This window comes from Asterias amurensis, chromosome 14 (genome assembly GCF_032118995.1).
Source record: "Asterias amurensis chromosome 14, ASM3211899v1".
NCBI lineage: Eukaryota > Metazoa > Echinodermata > Asteroidea > Forcipulatida > Asteriidae > Asterias > Asterias amurensis.
This window is the reverse complement of record NC_092661.1, coordinates 10,471,761-10,492,680: the sequence shown is the minus strand read 5'-3', so window position 1 is coordinate 10,492,680 and position 20,920 is coordinate 10,471,761. Positions and strand designations below refer to the sequence as shown.

General features: G+C 38.0%; 1 protein-coding gene across 1 annotated transcript in view; it reads left to right on the top strand.

Annotated features, from left to right (window-relative positions):
* The window catches only part of LOC139947105 (uncharacterized), a 50,141-nt gene extending 42,722 nt beyond the window's left edge, over nt 1-7,419 (top strand). The window contains exon 5 of the mRNA XM_071944946.1: nt 5,086-7,419. Coding sequence (XP_071801047.1) covers nt 5,086-5,954 — 869 coding nt within the window. The 3' untranslated portion in view covers nt 5,955-7,419. The remainder of the gene's footprint in view (nt 1-5,085) is intronic.
* Nucleotides 7,420-20,920: the final 13,501 nt, after the last annotated feature.

Sequence of the window (20,920 nt, the reverse complement as noted above, 5' to 3'; positions counted from 1 at the left end):
TTCTTTTTTGAAACCCAGTATGGCGGCCATACTTATAAAAAAAAAATATATATACTTTCATTTCTTTGCAGTATCTGTGCACACATAAACCACCATAGTTTTGTTCGGTAACGGATGGTGTCCTTGCCGAATTTGGGCCCGCGTATTACCACGGGGAGATAACGCGAAGTCATGCCGTGATGCGCCGCTAATGGACGGCGTGTCCGATGCACGAGCGAGCCCGTTGCTTAATCGTTATTTCTGTTAATAAAAAGCATTTTCAAGGATGGATTATGTGCTTATGTGTTTATGCTTTGCACCTGTTACATATTGTTGGGTTCAAAGGGGAACAAACTCAAATTCGTCAGGTATAATTTGGTACTACGTTGTCAAGTACATGTGTTTTTTGTGTTTGGCAATACCTTTTTAGAGACACTGGACACTATTGGTAATTGTCAAAGACCAGTCTTCTCACTTGCTGTATTTCAACATACGCACAAAATAACGAGCCTGTGAACGTTTTAAATATCTCATAGGACTAGTGATATAATCCTAAGTTCGAGTAGGACCAGTGCCCACTCTTTGTGAAATCCACCCCAGCTAGTTCTCACGATTAAAAATTCTGCGACAGTTAAAAAACGAAACCCCCAAACGGCACCACCCTCTCCCACCCAGGCCTACACCATAGAGAATACACACGGTTCACACTATAATTAAAAACGGAGTCTATGTATCTGAAGTCTGGTCGCAGCCTCAATAATGTTATTAAGTTATACTCAAATAGAGAAAGACAATGATGTCTGCCTAATTGTACTATCTTTTGTTCTTCCCACATTTTAGCTGCATGGCCCCCCCCCCCCATATGGTTGGTTTTTGTGTGAAAACTGTAACTTTATATATGGTCTTTTGTGCAGAGAAAGAGAGACATCAAAACTACATTGGGGGGGGGGGGGGTGCATATTTTATTTGCACCCGAATCACCATTGTCTTGAGTTTAATAAATGAAATCCAGACAATAATGGCCACCCCGGTGCTAAACATTCAATACCAAACGTGACTTTCAAAATGGAAAACGATGTTTGGGGACCCACAGCTTTTTGGGGGGCCCCAGCTTTTATGAGGCTTTTATGAGGTTTGTTTCGCATTTCTCCCGTGTTACCACCGCGGGTAGGAAAAAAAAAGAGCCATCAATTGTACATTTAGCTCTTTTATCACAAGGTGTGCCAAACTTGGCAATTTCGAGGCTTCGTTGAAGAACCCATGGGTATACAAGCAGACATGTCCGGGCAAGTTTAGGCTTTTCAGCGCGGCACTGCAACAACTAGTCCCCCGGGGATTTACTGCTTTACACGGCCGGCCTTTTGTTCCCTAACACCGCGCATTTCGTATTATCACCCTCTTGGCGATAGTAGACCTTATGGTTCATAATAATTTTGTTCCAAACAGCCTCGGCAATTTGGACTTTTTTTCAACCTCTCTTTCTCTCGCTTTTTTTTTTTACCAATCGAGGGCCAGGGTTCATTTCTCGAATTCAACCTTCCTTTTGTGGAGTCTTGCCGCCTTGGCAGATCAATACAGGCTCTTAATGACCAGTGTATGTTTGCACTGGGCATTGATTGTGAGCTAACAAAAAGCCCAAAACGTACTACTAGCACTAGCAGCAGAAGCTCACAGCTCCGGGGGCTTTAAGACTTAAAGCCTCAGCTTTTTAAAAAACCCTAGCAGTGGTGGCACATTTATTTTAAAGGCACTGGATACGTTTGGTAATTGTCAAAGACCAGTATTCTCACTTGGTGTATCACATTCCCAACATATGCATAAATTAACAAACCTGTGAAAATTTGAGTTCATTTGGTAATCAAATATGAAAGAGAATAGTGAAAGAAGAAAACACTATTGTTGTATTACTTTGTGTGCTTTCAGATGCCCCACAAAGGGCTTCAGCTGAAGTATTTTGATTATTCGAGTGATAAATTACCTCTTTCTCAAAAACTACGTTACTTCAGAGGGAGCCGTTTCTCCCAATGTTTTATACTATCAACAGCTCTCCATTGCTTGCTATCAAGTAAGTTTTTATGCTAACAATTATTTTGAGTAATTACCAATAGTGTCCAGTGCATTTAAAGGTGTATAACGGAAAGGAGCCGAAGAAGGGAAATAAGGGCGCGCAGACCGGGCCGGTCCCGAATCGATCGGCGGTAAAACGATGCGAGCATGCCCTCCACTCGAACCCCCTTTTACACTCCAGTGGGGGTTGAACTGAATTGTTTAGTTTCGCCGTAGGGGGACTAAGAATGTGTGCAAAATAAAAAAGCAAGAACTGCAGAGGGGAAAAAATGCTGTTCTGTGACGGGCCTGTAACTGGATAGGCTGAAAATTTAAATACAAAATTGAGTTTGGTTGCAGAACTCAGTTTAGTTGTGGAGGTCTACATAGCTTTGCAGGTTGAGGCATTCCGAGGCGTTAAGTTGAACGACCTGTCTCGACACGAAGACCTTTAGCCCCCCCCCCCCAACTCGAAACATCACGTGTCAATTAATAAGTCTTGTCTGCTCTCTTCCACAACGGGTCTAGACTTGATTTCAAGTCTGAGATCGCGGTTATTCCGTAAAAACACCCCCACAGATTAGCTATCACGCGCCCAACCCAACTCGCGATCGTAGGCTTATGGCGGAGGTTGACCCAACAAGAGGGCGCTATTTCAAACAATACTGTACTGGCTATCGACTAAAAGCCACGGTCGTAGACTTGTAACCAAGTCTACAAAGGGTCGAGTCGAGGAGCGTTTTCGTTTTGTCTCGACAGAGATTTCAGTCTTGGATCCAGCCGTAAAAAAAAAAGTGTTTGGATGAAAGATTAAAAAAAAACCACTTAAATCTGTACATTGTAAAATATTAGAGTACAATACAAGAATACGATTAACAGCTTGAAATCGCTTTAGGATTGAATACAGATACTAATACACTTAACCTGTTATCCTTTGGATAAGTATCTAACAATTAGGGCACTGTTATAAGACTATCTATTGTCTTTGTTTATCGCAGTCACCATTGGAAACGCCATCACTCTTTAATTTATGATAAATTTGCATCATGGATAAAGAATCATAGTTTTGGTTTTACAGTGTCCTACCATAGAGATGGCCTGACTACCGAGATAGCCCGGTAGCTACACTTTAATGAATTTAATGGAATGCCAGAACATACAAACCTGGAGTCGATTGCACAAAGACTTAGGACTAGTCCTAGGTGATATTCAAAACTTAAGGCTAGGCCAAAGTGAAGACGAGTATAAAAACTCGTCCTAACTGGAGACAAGACTCTTTTTGAAATCCACGGCAGGCCTACATCTTGTGTACTCATGACAAGAGAATACCGGTAGTCCATGGAGTGATGACATCAACAAAACATGGACTTACGTATTTTGGGAAAAACTAAAAAACTAAAGGTAAACAAAGAAGGCATAAAAGTGACACTATAGTTACAATGGAGAGTGTTTTTTGCTGTCTTGACATTTACCTAGTCTTGGTGCAAGACGTTTCTCGTTTTCTTTTATCACGCACACCGCGGCAAATTCACCGACACCGCGCGCAACGACTCACCTGACTTATAGTCCACTCTCCGGCGGTGAGTGGACTATAAGTCAGGTGAGTCGTTGCGCGCGCTGTCGGTGAATTGGCCGCGGTGTGTGTGAAAAGGAAACGAGAAACGTCTTGCACCAAGACTAACATTTACCCCGCTTTAAGAAAGTAAGTGGCTGTGCAGATCTATAACTGCGCGCGTGAGTTTACATTCAATAGGATTGTTCGAAAGCCTGCAATGTGTAACCGAACGACCTGGGTAAAAAACACGGGTCAAAACAAAGAGCCAAACTAATCCATAAAGAACTTCTGTCGATGTCTGCAACAGATAGGATCACCTACCGGTCTTTTCTTTCGTAAAACTAGCCCTGAGGGCAACCCGTACTTTTAGAGCTTTAATCGGATCAGGAAAACACCTCGCGTTGATAGAAAAACATCGATTGGTCGTTGGTGGGATGGTCTACGCGTGGTTCCCGCTACCCTTTAAAGAAAGGGTACACCTTTTGTCAAAAACTTGCTTAAATAGTACACCTTTTGTCAAAAACTTGCTTAAATAGTACTGGAGAGCTGTTGTTACATTACAAAACAGAGTTTTAAAGGGAGGGTACACCCTTTAAACTTACATTTCAGGCCTATATGCTTTGTTTTTGAAAGGGCAAGGGCACCAAGGAATTTTCTCCTTAGTAAAGGGCACCCTATGAGGAAATTGTAAATTTCTAGTTGGGCATTTTTAAGGGCACCTTCGTTACCTCCGTGAAGTATCAGGTTGGACCCTTTTTAATTACTCAAATATTGGCCTAAAAAACGTTCTTGGTAAGTGCACTGGAGAGCTGTTGTTATTGACAAAACATTGTAAGAAACAACACCCTTTGACGTAACGTAGTTTTTCACCCCGAAGTTTGAATCTGAGAAATTCTCAGTCATCAGAAAGCACACGAGGGTGGGTTTTTTCTTTCATTAATTTCTTGCAACGATACGAAATTACAAATTGAGCAAGTTGGGGCACACCAAGTGAGGAGCTGGTCTTCGACAGTTCAAAAGTGTACCATGCCTTTAAACACCAGATCGACCGTTCAGATTGCCTTTGTGAGTGGAATCTATATTTTGAGGGTTAATAGCCTAACCTGTAATATTATTGACTGGAAATCGAAGTCAGTAACATTATGAGGGCGGCGATTTGATGTTAAATGAACGGCACAACTCTGCAACTGGAATCCCACTGCTTATAAGCAGAAAATATTGCTTAATCATTTCTTGCTCAGTAGAAATGAGCAGGATACCAGTCACAAATTGTAGTTGTGACATGGTAGTTTCACCGGTAATCTTATTCTGGTAAGCGTCAAGTTGGTTAATGCTCAGTCACTGTTTGTGCTTAAGCAGAGATCTATGAAATTGGGCCCAGCATGAGCCTTTGTCATGGATAACCAGACGGTCTTATTATAATAAGTGATTTTATTGTTGAGGTTGTCAAGTGGTTTATGCTTGATTATGATGTTGATGTAGTGTTGTTCTTCTTGCATTTTCAGAAACGTCCAAACCCACACCATCGTCAGAGGGACCTTTACCGAGTTTGTTCAACCCGCCTGCCCCGGTGGACGCCATGTTTGACGGGTTCCAAGACTGCATGGAGGAGACCATCCGCTATCTCGTACAAGTTGAGGGTTTCCCTCCTAACCATGACATCATCATCCGCCTGAGGGCGCACCTCATCCAATCACAGAGCAAACTGGACCTGAACAATCAACTGCGAGCACGACGCGGCGGCAGGCTGGCGTTGGAGCAGTATTACAGCCTCCAACAACAACAGCGCCTCCACCAGGCCAACGTTGGTTTCACGTCACACCACGGAGCGTCAAATTCGACGCAGACGTCACCGCAGCTTGCGCACACCAATGCGTGCGCCGCCTACCCGCCAGGCTCCGCCCTATTGGCTAGAAACGGTGCCACCCAGGATGCATTGAACACAAAGACCAATCAAACTCAGGGAAGCACATCTTCCCAACTGTCCCTCGGCGTGATGGCGCCCCTTACGGTGGACACCAACCAGTATTATGCCATGCCCTCTCCCTTGTCTCACTGCTTAACGGAGAGCACTCTTACCGGACATAACTCGACAGAGTCCCTCCTAACCATAGCGAGAACTGTACCCACAAACTCTGGGGCGATGTTCAGTTCCCCTGGGCGTGGGCTCACTACAGTAACCTGCAGTGCCAGCAGTACCATTGGGAGAACAGCCAGCCGTGGTGTGGTTATGACAACGAACTCATCACAGGGCCCCAGTACTCAGAGTATAGCGCCCTCAGTGGCCACTAATGTCTCAGGATCACACCTTGGTTTTAATTTGAACTATGTGGCACCTTATCTGGTTGCTTTTGTCAGGCCAGCCGCCCAGTAAACTGTGTAGCAATTTTTAGCAATTTTTACCTTTAAGTGAAAACCTTGGAGTCTGACAATCACTTTCATGGGTTGAACTGCCAACCGAATCAACAGCTAAAAATGGCGCCCAAACCAATGTGAAACAAAGAAAAACTCAGTAAAGGACAACAAAATAACAGTACAATATATGGTCGCATACAATAAGCACCGATGTTTACATTTCGTTTTTTTTTTTAGTTTTAAGCAAAACAGCTCAAACAAAATTGTTTGTTATCTTGAGGTATTCTGTGGAAATTATATTGTTTACTCTTGTATGCAATTTGGACGCTGTATATGACCGTCCAACTGGTGAAGTAATCGGGAGTTCCCCGTCATTATGGTGTTAGGAAGTTCAACACCGTTGAAGAAAGAAATATTTCATCATTGCAACCATCTCATCGCATGGAGGAAGTTTTTCTGTTTCACGAGGCAACTTTGAGGCAACCAACTGCAGTGGATGATACAGTAGCACCAGAGTAATTTCTCAAAAAATTTCTTACGATTCTCAAGAAAAATTCTGTGAACATTCAAATGTGAATGGATTCTGTTCTTGGAGATTGCCTGGAACTGATTGCCTGTAAATTGCCTCGTTTATAGACATGGCCGTGGATTGTGAAACACATGTTCAATATTATTATGTAACTTGTGACGACAGAGGGCGGACTTTGAGTGATCTGAAAATTTCCTACAGCAACCTCCAATAATGGACACTATGGGTGCGTTCGTTTAGCTTCACTGGGTCGACCCCTGTCTGCCCCCGGTGCGTTCGAATAGCTTTGACGTCATTCCAGGGGGCTCACCCGGTTGCGCAACCCGGGTCAGCCCCCAGTGCCCTGCTTGTGAAGTGGGTCACTTGGGGCTGACCCGAGGTGCTTGATCGTTCGTTTAGCTCTTTCTTGTCAGGGGCTCACCCGAGTGAGCACCACGGGGTCGACCCGGGGAAGCTAATCGAACGCACCCAATGTGGGTTAAGATTATAAAGCAGACACCATTGCTTTGCAAACCAAAATACAAGTCTAGTAGAAACTGGTAGCATAACACGTGACTGTTTTTGTTCACAGAGTAAGTAAATTTGACAGTGCAAAATGTCATGCGGATTGGAACATTTTCAGAACCTTGCAATCCCATTTTACGTTGCTTTATTGACTCCTGTTAACCAAATTGTATTCACTGTTAAAGATGCAATCTTGGGCCACTCTCCAAAATGTTGCTGGAAATACAGAATATGAAAAGCATGTTTTCATTTTATTTCAGAACAAGCCAGTTCTATTGAAAAAAAGGTGCACTACAACGAATAGGCAACATGATAGCATCTTTAACGTATAATGTTCAAAAGGCCTGTCAATAAATGCACCATTCTTGTTTTTGTTTTTGAGAGATGGAGTTCTCCATTAACACCTCTAAAGACTTTTCTATTGCAACGCCACTGCCCGAGTCTATAGGATAATGTGTATCATTAGTTGTTTATTTTATTATTATGAACAACGGATTATGATTGTTTCAATATTTTTAAAAATTTTTTCCCTTTTTTTTTTTTTCTGGGGGGGGGGGGGGGCTTAGCAACCTATGTGGGATTGGCTCAGCATTATCACTGTATCAATGGGGAAGGCAAATTGTATTCATAATTAACGCAAACACTCATTTTTTAAAGACAGTGGACACTATTGGTAATTGTCAAAGACCAGTCTTGTCACTTGGTGTATCTAAACATGCATAAAATAACAAACCTGTGAACATTTGAGCTCAATTGGTCGTCGAAGTTGCGAGATATGAACGAAATAAAAGACACCCTTGTCACACGAAGTTGTGTGCTTTCAGACGCTTGATTTCGAGAAATCAAATTCGTGGAATTACTTCTTTCTCGAAAGCTACGTCACTTCAGAGGGAGCCGTTTCTCACAATGTTTTTTACTATCAACCTCTCACCATTACTCGTTATATAGTAATTGGTTTTATGCTGATATTTATTTTGAGTAATTACCAATAGTGTCCACTGCTTTTAAGGAACTGCCTCATGATTTTTTTTTTTTTTTTTTTTTTTTTTTTATCCATATAACTCAACCGAGGCTGAAAGGCAAACTAGTCTGTAACCCTTTTAGTATAACCAGAATCAGTATTCGTAATCACTTTGAGCAAACTGGGAACAAAACCAATGTGACACACATAGATAAACTGATTGCCCTTTATGATGTAGATCTTAAAAGTCCTACGTGATGCAATCATTGAAGTGTAGAGCTTCTGTGAGTGAAGCCTTTGGTTAAGACCTTCGTGGCGTGGACAGCTTCGTAGAGCCGTGATCCAAAGCGACTTGAAGGGGAGACCACATGTGCGAGTCGAGTGGCAAAGATCCCCATTCCAATCGCTTGGGACAGCCGCTCTATGAAGACGTCCTAGCCACGAACGCCTTGCAGAAAGACTACATGTGAGGGCGGTTTGAATACATTCCAAGACAGTTTGGATAACTGATTGTTTTATTTAATTATGTAAATTGGTGAAGAGTAAGTCATAATGTATATCAATTTATTTGATAACAACTGTAATGTATATTTGTACCAATCAACGATGTTGGTCCACTAAATTACTTCTTAAAGGACATGTTGCATTGTATCGAGCGAGTTGGTCCACGAAAAGCGTTTAAGAACTAACACGGTCGGCCATTTTGTGGAGTCAACAGTTTGACGTGCCGTGTTGACGACAATTTGACGACGTATCAGGAAAATTATGCAATTCAAGGCATAATTTTGTGTGGATCATTGTGATCTACTTTTGAAACATCTTTATACACCATTTTGCATTTCAAAACAAACGTTTTCAAACGATTTTCATAGACCAACTCGCCCGATCCAAGGCAAGATTTAATGCCAGTGCTGAACGTTTATGGGACAATTGCGTACTTGTTTCAATTGGGGAAGTGATAACTAATTTATATAAGTTTACATGCACTAATGATAGTTGCGGGTTACGGTCGATTAAAAGACAGTGGACACTTTTGGTAATTGTCAAAGACTATAGTCTTCTCACTTGGTGTATCTCAACATATGCATAAAATAACAAACCTGTGAAAATTTAAGCTCACTTGGTCGTCGAAGTTGCGAGATATTAACAAAAGAAAAAAACACCCTTGTCACACCAAGTTGTGTGTACTCAGATGCTTGATTTTGAGACCTCAAATTCTAAATCTGAGGTTTCGAAATCAAATTCATGGAAAATTACTTCTTTCTCGAAAACTACGTCACTTCGGAGGGAGCCGTTTCTCACAATGTTTTATACTAACAACCTCTCCCCGATACTCGTTACCAAGTAAGGTTTTATGCTAATAATTATTTTGAGTAATTACCAATAGTGTCCACTGCCTTTAACTAAAAAATACAAATCGAATTGTATTCATTCCTATTCTTAACCATAGCTTTACTTTACACCTTGAGAAAAATCTACCGTCGTCAGCTTTGAAATGTAGGCCTTATGAACTTGTTTTATTCCTTGATTGATTGATTGATTTAATGGAACCAGAGACATTCACCACAGCATCCAGAACAATTATCTGTCTTTATATTTTGTACATTTTCTGCACATTCGACATGTACATTAAAACAAAGCAATTGTCATTTTTTATTGTATACATGCATTTTGAATGATGTTTCTGTCTGTGTTGCTTGTATTTCTACCCTAGGGTACAATTTTAGAATGCACTATTTTTTTTTCTAAGGGGCCACTACTTTCCAAACTAAAACTGTAGGTCTAAAAAGTCACAATTTAAAATGGAGGGGTGGGGACTGCTAAAGGGGGGTGCAGGACACCAACTATATGTCTGGGAAGGGGGGTTTTGGAAGCATGGTTTTATTTTGATCCCTTGGTTGAAAGGTCATGACTCAACATTTTTATACCATGCTGGATACTTTAAGAAACCCTTTTTGTATTGTAACCACCCCCTCCAATTTTTTTTTTATCCCTAAAGCAGAATTCTCGAGATTCCAAGAACACAATAGAGAGACAATAGAGGGGGGGGGGGGGGGGGGGCACAATGTCACATATCAAGCACCAGATGAACTTTTTGTTTTCCAAATTATATGCGAGGACCATTAGATTCTTGTTTCAAATGCAGCAAATTCTGAGTGATTTGATTCACCTTTCTGCATGGGTGAATAATGTCTCAGCGGGGATGAGAGGGGAGTAGAAAAGGTTGACTGACTCTACAGTGAACATTATCCGGGTAACCAGTAAATTGTGCGGCCATCTTGCTAGTAAGTCTTGATTTCAACTGAAATCAAGGCTAAATTTAAACTAACGGCTACAGCTACGGCTACGACTGTTGGTAAGTGTGTTGCTAAGGACGTCTCACTTCGTCAGTGCGGTGATCTAACCGATTATTCAATAGAGGGCGCTATCAGAAGAAGTTTAAGCACAGTTTGCCGTATAACTTATCTGGGTGCATCACAACACTAAATAGGCCACAATTCATGCGCAAAGCTAATATCATATTTTGTAGGCCCTCAAAATTGTTGGAATAATAATGTTTGGGGGTTATATTAATATATGTGTAGTTACAACAATGTATCACAACATGAGGGCTCCGTATTTCATAAATAGGCTTTAAAGGCAGTGGACACTATTGGTAATACTAAAAAAACGAGTATTGGGGACAGTATACAACATTTTGAGAAACGGCTCCCTCTGAAGTGATGTAATTAATTCACGAATTTGATTTCGAAACCTCAGATTTAGATTTTCAGGTCTCGAAATCAAGCATCTGAAAGCACACAACTTCGTCTGACAAGGTGGTTTTTTTCTTTCTTTAATATCTCGCAACTTCGATAACCAATTGAGCTCAAATTTTTACAGGTTAGTTATTTTATGCATATGTTGAGATATACCAAGTGAGAAGACTGGTCTCTGACAGTTACCAAAGGTGTCCAGTGTCTTTAAAGTTGGATAGGCTATCTTGCTCGGGAATGGGAGGAATACCTCATAGAAACTTGCATCGAGTCGGTTTGAAAAAGGTAAATTTTTAGGGGGTGTTTTTTTCTAGGGTAGGCTAATTGGAAAAACATTCCAGACAGCTGACCTTCCAAAAATTGATATGAAATCTGACGTTTAGTTTTCTGAAGATTTATCTGAATGGTTTTCAAAAGGGCTGATAGACTTTCAATTTTTTGGGGGTATTTTGGAGTATTTAGCATTTATAGCATTGGTTACTAATTACGGGAGTTTATTTTTAGTGTGGCACACCCATATTATTGGGGGCGGGGACAGACTCTCCTGTCATAGTACACCAGTGTCGCCCTAAGGGAATACAATAACTAACAAAGATGGACACTGATGGTTAAAAGGGGAAGAGTTTTTGTGCCACCAACAGTGAGGATATCACAATGCAAACAAGAGGGCGCTATACAACATACATGGTTGCCGATTTTAGGCACAAACTACATTGTTACATTATTTCTACTCTCAAACCAAACAAATCGAAGCTTTAAGTTGAAATGATGTGGTCTCTGTATCGTTAGCCGTAAATCAAGATTGGTTTCTCAATATTATAACAAATACATGAATAAGTTAAAGACACTGGACACTATTGGTAATTGTCAACGACCAGTCTTCCCGCTTGGTGTATCTCAACATACGCATAAACTAACAAATCTGTGAAAACTTGAGCTCAATAGGTCGTCGAAGTTGCGAGATATTAATGAAAGAAAAAAGGGATGTTTGCGACTATCATCATCATTAGGCCGTGTTAGTTTTATTTAAATCTGTGATCATCACGATTTTTGTCTCTTACCAATTCTGTAACGTAAAAGGATTTGGGTACTTTTTGTAACACAAAACACATCGTTCACAGATTTACATTAAACTTACACCGTTTGAAGATAATGATAGTAGAAAGCGTACCTTAAAATATTAGTTGCTGAGGTGCTGTAGTTTTTGAGAAATGAGTAAAACAGCGTAATGAAAATATGTTTTTACATGCTAAAATAATTTCCGTCTCATGATCACTGAAACGAAAATTATTTTCATTACATTGTTTTACTCATCTCTCAAAAACTAAGGCACCTCAGTAAGTAATATTTTCAGGGAAGCTTTCTCACACCAATATCTTCAAACTGTGTAAATCTGTAGACATTGTGTTTTTTGTCCTACAAAAAATACATAGCCCCTTTAAATGCAATATCTATTAGAGGAAGAGCAGTTTCTCTCTACACAAGCCGCTGTTTTATACACGGGCTGTTTGGCCGGTTGGGGTTTTGCTTTTTAATTTTATTTTATTTTGTAGCGTGTTTTACACAGCGATATTAGGCCTATATTGCTTTTCAAAAAGTATTAGCACTGATAATGCACAATACCATAACCCCAACCCTAAACAAACTTCTGTAGTAAAACAAAACAATTTTGCTAAATAAAAATGATTTTTTTTAAAAGTAAATTGTATAGGTTTTCTCGGCCAATTTCGGAAAAAGAGCAGCCAATTTAACCGTCAGGCTTTTCTATTTCGCGCGAAATCGAATGCTACTGAAAAGAGTAATTCGATTTCGTTTTATTATTAGTCAAATGTAATGTTGCGTCATTCGATTTAACAAAATAATCATTCAATTTAACAATTCATCAAAGCAGCATTCAAATTCGCAGTCGCTTCTTGAGGCGTGTGTGTCTCGAAAAAGAATAACGATACACTAAATTGAACATAGTGCTAAAGGAATTTGACTCGACTCAAAACGAAATTGAATGGCCGAATTCTGAATTTGAAACGCAGTAACAACTAGAGAGGCAAAACAGCTTTAATTCGAACGCATGAAAATGAAACTGGCTACTCATTTGCCGAATTTGACCGAGAAAACCTATATTTAAAATCTAATATTATACCGTTATTAATTTATTGTCATTAAGGATATAATTGGCTTTTGTAAAAAAAAATTAAGTTTTTCAAAGATTTACCGTTATGATTTTATTAAAAAGACAAAAAAAATCTCTTTGTATTTGTTAGTTTATTTATATTGAGAATGTTTAAATACAGAATAATAAAAGTTATCAAATTAAAAAAAAATCGGCACTATTTTGCAGTAATTTTTACTGGAACTACAATGATTTTATTTGCACACAATAGATGAGATATGAACTACATAAAAATACAATATTATTTTACAGTAGGGGCATACATCCAAGCCATGCCGAGTTATTTTGTAAAAACTTAAAAACATCTGGCGTTTTTAGTCCAGTTTATCGTATTGGTTTATAAAATAACATCCTTTTTGTGTTTTGAAACCCACACGGACTGTAAGCATTGCTTTGATCACTAATTTACAAAACTGGAGTATTTTTTCTAATTATTCAATTCCTAAATTGATGTTCAAACAAATAATGGTTCTAATGTTGTTTCTTATTTTGATGACACTATAGGGATTAAAATAGGATTATATTGGGATTATAGTGGATTATAATCTAATAAAAATCTAATTACAATCTAATGGATTATAAACCAATGGATTATAATGGATTACAAGGGATTATAATGGGATTTCATAAGAAAAAGAACCCCACTCCCGAAAAAACGACCAGTAAACAAAAACCAAAGAAACATCAAATGTACCAAAAAAAGCAAACCCTTCAAGTACTTATCAATTCTTTTGTTTGACATGCAAGTCAACTTTGGCTGTTGGGAAAACATCGGACTTTGACTGCAGTTGTCCCCGGTTCGAATCTAGACGAGGGTCATTTATTTGTTTAATTAAAATTTAGTTTTAGTGATTTTATATCAATGAATAAATGATTGGATGACCAGATCGTAAAAGGATGCCTAGCCCCATGAACAGGTTGACGGCTTAGAAACCAACGAACCAGGGTTCAAATGCTGAATTTGTTTTTTCTTTTTTAAAACAATTTATTTATACAAAGTTTGATCACACCCTCTAAAAACTATCAATTCGTAAAATACTTGTTGTGGCCTGCATACGTAGTTTTGTGCTTCGAGCCACCACGACCCGGGTTCAAATCCTGGTAAGTGAATATTTTGTATTTTCTTTAAATTTTATTTTTAACACAGTCCAAAAAGTTCAGGTATGAATCAAAAGATAATACAAGAGCTACAATTATATTTGATAACAATAACTGTCCATAAATGACGAACGGTTTCTATTTCATGAAACCAATATTTATGAAATCAAGTACCTTTTAAATCTTTTGTTGTGCAACCAAGTAAAAATGTCAGAGTTGGAAAACACCGAGCTTTGACTGCAGATGTCCCCGGTTCGAACCCAGACGAGGGTCGTAAATTTATTTAATTAAAATTTAATTTTAGGAATTTAAATCAATTAATGAAATGATTATAGGAACAGTTTTAAAAGGATGCCTAGCCCCGTGGAAAGATTTATGGCTTAGAAACCGAAGGATCAGGGTTCAAATGCTGAAGTTGTTTTGCTCTGTTTTAAAATAATTTATGAAAAGTTTGATCACACCCTCTAAAAACTATCAATTCGTAAAATACTTGTTGTGGCCTGCATACGTAGTTTTGTGCTTCAAGCCACCGTGACCCGGGTTCAAATCCTGGTAAGTGAATATTTTCTTTGTTTTATTTTAATTTTAACACAGTCCCAAACACTCAGGTATGATACAAAAAATAATCATACAGGAGCTACAATTATATTATAATTTGATAACAATAACTATCCATAGTTGACGAACAGTTTCTATTTCATGAAACCAATATTATTTCTAATATCAAGTACCTTTTAAATCTTTTGTTTGGCAACCAAGTAAAAATGGTCGAGTTGGAAAACACCGAGCTTTGACTGCAGATGTCCCCGGTTCGAATCCAGACGAGGTCGTAAATTTATTTAATTAAAATTTAATTTTAGGAATTTAAATCAATTAATAAAATGATTGAAAGAACAATTTTAAAAGGATGCCTAGCCCCGTGGAAAGATTTATGGCTTAGAAACCGAAGGATCAGGGTTCAAATGCTGAAGTTGTTTTTTCTTTTTTTAAAACAATTTATTTATACAAAGTTTGATCACACCCTCTAAAAACTATCAATTCGTAAAATACTTGTTGTGGCCTGCATACGTAGTTTTGTGCTTCGAGCCACCGTGACCCGGGTTCAAATCCTGGTAAGTGAATATTTTGTATTTTCTTTAAATTTTATTTTTAACACAGTCCAAAAAGTTCAGGTATGAATCAAAAGATAATACAAGAGCTACAATTATATTTGATAACAATAACTGTCCATGAATGACGAACGGTTTCTATTTCATGAAACCAATATTTATGAAATCAAGTACCTTTTAAATCTTTTGTTGTGCAGTCAAGTAAAAATGTCCGAGTTGGAAAACACCGAGCTTTAACTGCAGATGTCCCCGGTTCGAATCCAGACGAGGGTCGTAAATTTGTTTAATAAAATTTTTAGGAATTTAAATCAATTAATAAAATGATTGAAAGAACAATTTTAAAAGGATGCCTAGCCCCGTGGAAAGATTTACGGCTTAGAAACCGAAAGATCAGGGTTCAAATGCTGAAGTTGTTTTTTCTTTTTTTAAAACAATTTATTTATACAAAGTTTGATCACACCCTCTAAAAACTATCAATTTGTAAAATACTTGTTGTGGCCTGCATACGTACTTTTGTGCTTCGAGCCACCGTGACCCGGGTTCAAATCCTGGTAAAAGAATATTTTGTATTTTCTTTAAATTCTAATTTTTAACACAGTTCAAAAAGTTTAGGTTTGATAAAGAAAATAATAATACAAGAGCTAAAATTATATTATAATTTGATAACAATAACTGTCCATAGTTGACGAACAGTTTCTACTCCAAGAAACCAATATTTATAAAATCAAGTACCTTTTAATTTTTTTGTTGTGCAACCAAGTAAAAATGTCCGAGCTGGAAAACACCGAGCTTTGACTGCAGATGTCCCCGGTTCGAATCCAGACAAGGGTCATACATTTATTTAATTAAAATTTAGTTTTAGGAATTTATATCAATTAATAAAATGATTGAAAGAACAGATTTTAAAAGGATGCCTAGCCCCATGGAAAGATTTACGGCTTAGAAAACGCAAAGGACCCGGTTCAATTGCTGAAGTTGTTTTCTTTTTTGAATTTAATTTATGAAAAGTTTGATCACATCCTGTAAAAACTATCAATTCGTAAAATACTTGTTGTGGCCTGCAAACGTAGTGTTGTGCTTCGAGCCACCGTGACCCGGGTTCAAATCCCGGAAAGTGATAATTTTTTACCCTTTTAAATGTTTTTATTTTAGCACACTCCCAAAATATTAGGTATGATACAAAAAATAATACAAGAGCTACAAATATATTATATTTTATAACAATAACTGTCCATTGACGAACATCTTCTATTTCATGAAACAAATAATAATATATTAAATAAAGTACCTTTTAAATCATTTGTCTAGCAGGCAAGTATAACTAGTCTAGTGGTAAAACACCGGTCTTCAACTGCAGTTGTCCCCGGTTCGATTCCAGAGAGTGCTCACTTATTATTTATTTAAAATTTAGTCAAATTATTTTTTTTACATCACGTATCTATTTTGAAGTAGAATATCGAGCAAGGACGTTTAGCTAAGCTGAACAACAGGTGTCCGTCAACTCAAAGGTTCTGGGTTCGATTCCCGAAGGACTGTTTTACCTCTCTTTTTGTGCTGTTTGTGCTCCAGGCCTTTTAAAGGATAATGATACCTTCTAAAACATTAACCTGAGTTGTTTGCCTGCCTGCATAGCTCTCTGCCTTGAATCCGTGCGATCCCGGTTCGAATCCCGATAATGCTTTTTTGCTTCATATTATTTGGAAATATTTCTGAATAGTCTTTTTATGACAATATATATAACTTTCCATAAAAATGTGGCGTATATATATATTTCCCGAGCTATTTTTGTCTACTTTGCAAAGCCTTCACCCGAATTTGAACGTTTTATGCCTAAATCCTGGCAAAATTTCCAATTTTCCTGAAATAGTTACATACACAATCACATTATTACATTACACAGAAATAGCGTAAAATAGAGGGCGCTATAAAAGTATAGTTCCTTGAACCATTATATAGACATATTTACACAAACTTAATAAACAGAAAGGCACCAGTCTTAAATGAAACAAAATTGGAAGGTAGATTTTCAGTGATGGCGGTAAGTTTAATTTATCATTTTTGTCATGTTACAGTAAGTATTGGAGATAATATGATGGGGTTTTCTCAAAATATAATTATTGTAGGTTTAGAACAGATACAGAAATAACACTTTCTAGTGATAGTTTTCCTGCCAAATCATACTATAGATGTGTGTCGCCCAACAGCTCTGGGTCCACATTATATTAAATTATAATACACAAAAAACAAGTAGCTATGCTATAGGAAATGCACGTGGATAACATCTGTGTTGATACCCCAATTTAAACCCACTCGTACAATGAACAGGATAAGGGGGCAATTTCTCAACATTTATGATTTGCACATACAAACTTAAACTTTTTTTCTTGTATAAAATTGTTTAAATTTGATAATATTGATGAAATGTGTTTAAAATTCATGTGAAAAGTCAATAAACAATTTTTGTTCACTAAAACCAAAGATGTTCCAAGTTTGAAATGTTTCCACAAAATTATTGCTTTGGGAAGGTTTTCTAACCAAAATTTGTAAACAACTTAAAAAGTCCCAATTTGCTCTACATGTATGGCATCATGCCTGTGGGTTTTGAGGGATATCAGGTAATTACTGTCTGGAAAGATTACCTGTGACCGTAATTTGAGCATTTCAATTTACATGATAATGTAAAAAGTTTCCGTATGGCGCCACCACTTTTTCATCCGATATGAAATAGTATAGTATCTAATTTACCTCAATGAGATTTCCCTTTTTATAAAAATGAGTGAAAAAAGTGGTGGCGCTATACGGAAAGTTATCCATGATAACAAATAATAATTTGTAACATAAATAACTAAAAATCTATTTGTATAGTTAGTATTTGTATCAATTTGTATTCACTGCGTTCAATGTCAAAGTTCCTTACACTATATTAATATAGAAAACAATTACACTTTGTAAAGAAGAGATTATTGTCACTTATTTTCTCATTCTTTACAATCATTAAAACTCTTACCTACTACCCGTTTTGCCTGTTAAATCTCTTGTACCATATGTCACTTCCCCCTAAATTGTTAGGAATGCCTGACCCAGTGATTATTATTTGGGCCTACAGACTTCAGTCCTTCTGAATCCTTCACTTAGGTGAATAGATGAGAGAAGGATTTGGAAGGGTTATGGTTTTAGCTAATAAAATGCTCCTTAGTAAGCCTGGGCGACTAGTGTGGCTAGTGTCGAAGTCCTGACTATCGTTTTTCAACTACCCTGTTAAGTGTTGAGCCACGACTACATGTACTACAAAAATAGTTGCAACTACCTGTTTGGTGAACCAATTGTGTTGCTCCCGACTATTCACGACAACATGATATACTTACAAAACACAATCAGACATCAGTGACACAATCCTTCAATCCTTTCAGCACGAATTTCACCATCTTGCGCATGCGGCAACCAATATGCTGCAATGCATCTTGGGAATTATAAAATTGTGTGCCCCGACTAGTGTCGAAGTCGCAACGTTTTGAGGCGCCACTAGTTGAGTAGTAATTTTCACTAGTCGCCCAGGCTTACTGATAAGCTTTTAAAAATCTTGATCACTTTCAAGTTGTGTCAATTTTCGGATTGGTCCAACAGAACGAGTAACGTTTTCTTTTGTATATCCGCAGATGTCAGGCTACCTACGTAGCTACCCATCAACATAAACAGTGGGAGCAAGACCTGACAATGACTACTTCAAAGCTAAGAAAGGTATGAGGGTAGACTAGAACTGCTCTAATTAAATAAAGTAATTAAATACAGGCAGTGGACACCGTTGGTAATTACTCAAAATAATCATCAGCATAAAACCTCACTTGGTAACGAGTAATGGCAGTTTGGGGGTTTTAATCTTATTTTAGCAGGGGGTATCACAATGATTTTAATCAAGGGGTGGAGGGGTTGGCAGTACAACCACATTTTAAAATCAAATGTAAATTTATACCTTGAACCTTTTCTTTCTCTATGCAGATACCAGCACAGGACACCATTATAGAGATTAACAACACTTGCTGGCTTTGCTTTCTTCCTGAACATGTGCCGTAAAACACACGAGCGACACCTGGTGGAGAATCCGGGTCATCGGAGACCTGGAGAAGAATCCTTGACAGAGACATGTGGAACATCTTGGAGTGAGACCTGTGGGACAAATCAGACACCAAAGAAAACATTGTATCAACTCATGATGGACACTGGACAGCATATCAAGAACAGTTTGTGGTGCTGTGCATGTGTACCAAGGAGGAGATAGGCTTTCTGCAATGACTCTGTGTTAACATCAAACTATGATCTGTGGATGTGCTTCATGAAAAATGTCGCAAGAGACCTCTTCTCGGAAAAGTCTCTACAAAGACTTTTGCAACCCTTCAAGAAGGAAGCATGAAATTGATAATGAACAGCATGCCAAGAACAGTTTGTGGTACTGTGCATGGTTAATGTACAAAGGAGGAGTGAGATAGACTTTCTACAATGACTTGTTATCTGACTTTAGAGCTGTGAAACATCAAACTATGATCTGTGGATGAATTTCATGAACATTGTCGCAAGAGACGTCTTCTCTAAAAAACGTCTCTACAAAGACTTCTGCAACCCTTCAAGAAGGAAGCACAACATTCATAATGAACAGCATGTCAAGAACAGTTTGTGGTACTGTGCATGTTTTAATTATGTACGAAGGAGGCGGTAGGCTTTCTGCAATGACTTTTATTTTGACTTTAGAGCTGAGAAACATCAAACTGTAATCTATGGATGCATTTCATGAACAACTTTGCAAGAGACATGAGTCTTCTCTGGAAAGTCTCTTTAAGAATCTTTCAAATCTTCGAGACTAGAGTACAACCTACACTGGATAAGCAGGATAACCTCATCAAGATCCCAATGTAACTCATGGATGTCACAGCGAGTAGATTTGTGACGCTTGGAACCAGACACAACCCCAAGTCGTTCCAACCAAGAACTCTCTGGAAAGGCAATTTGGAATTGAATCAAGCCTTTTGGAATGACTCTTGAGCATCTGCAAACAATTTTACAAAGACACTTTGCTGACATTGGCAATAATAAAGTGACTGCATTTATGTTGGGATATCCCTGCATCGCATTTGACTCTTATGGTTCCCAAGAAGTCAGCTTTGAATTTTTGAAAACTGCAGCACCCTCTAGATGTCACTCTTCAGCATTATGGTTTTGCTGTTATGGTTTGAGATATGGTGTAACAAATAGAACATTCCTTAATGAATTAGACCATTAGACAGTTTGAATATTGTTATTAGAACTTAATGGCATGGTACAGCTTTGGTCAATGGAAAAATAATTTACAAATATTTTGCTGACATGAGCTTATTTTAACATCAAATGGCATCTTATACCAATCACCCTGATAAATATTTCCATCCCAAATTGTTTGGTTCAAAACAATAGAAATGATTGTGGTCTTTAAAGACCACACCAAAAAACATCAACAAACTGTACAAAATTATCACACAACCTGTATGTATAGTACTTTTAATACATGTGTGTTTTCTCAACAAATACTCTGATGAACTTTCAACGCCTAAAAATGTGTCTCTTTAAAACTAGAGACTTGAATAAGTTTGTTCTAAAACCAAGGCTGTACCATCATTTCTAAACAGGATGAATACTTTTAATCAATGGAGCACCTACATGTAGTAAGTCACAGTTAGTACTAGTCAGGGCCCTTAATCATTTTCAGCTTGGAACAATTAAGATTGATAAATAACTGGAGTATGTAGTTTGCACACTCTTTCACTGATCCATATTTGACAGTTTTCTGTCATCATTTGTGTGCGACTTGACTTTGAAGCCACTTTATGAAC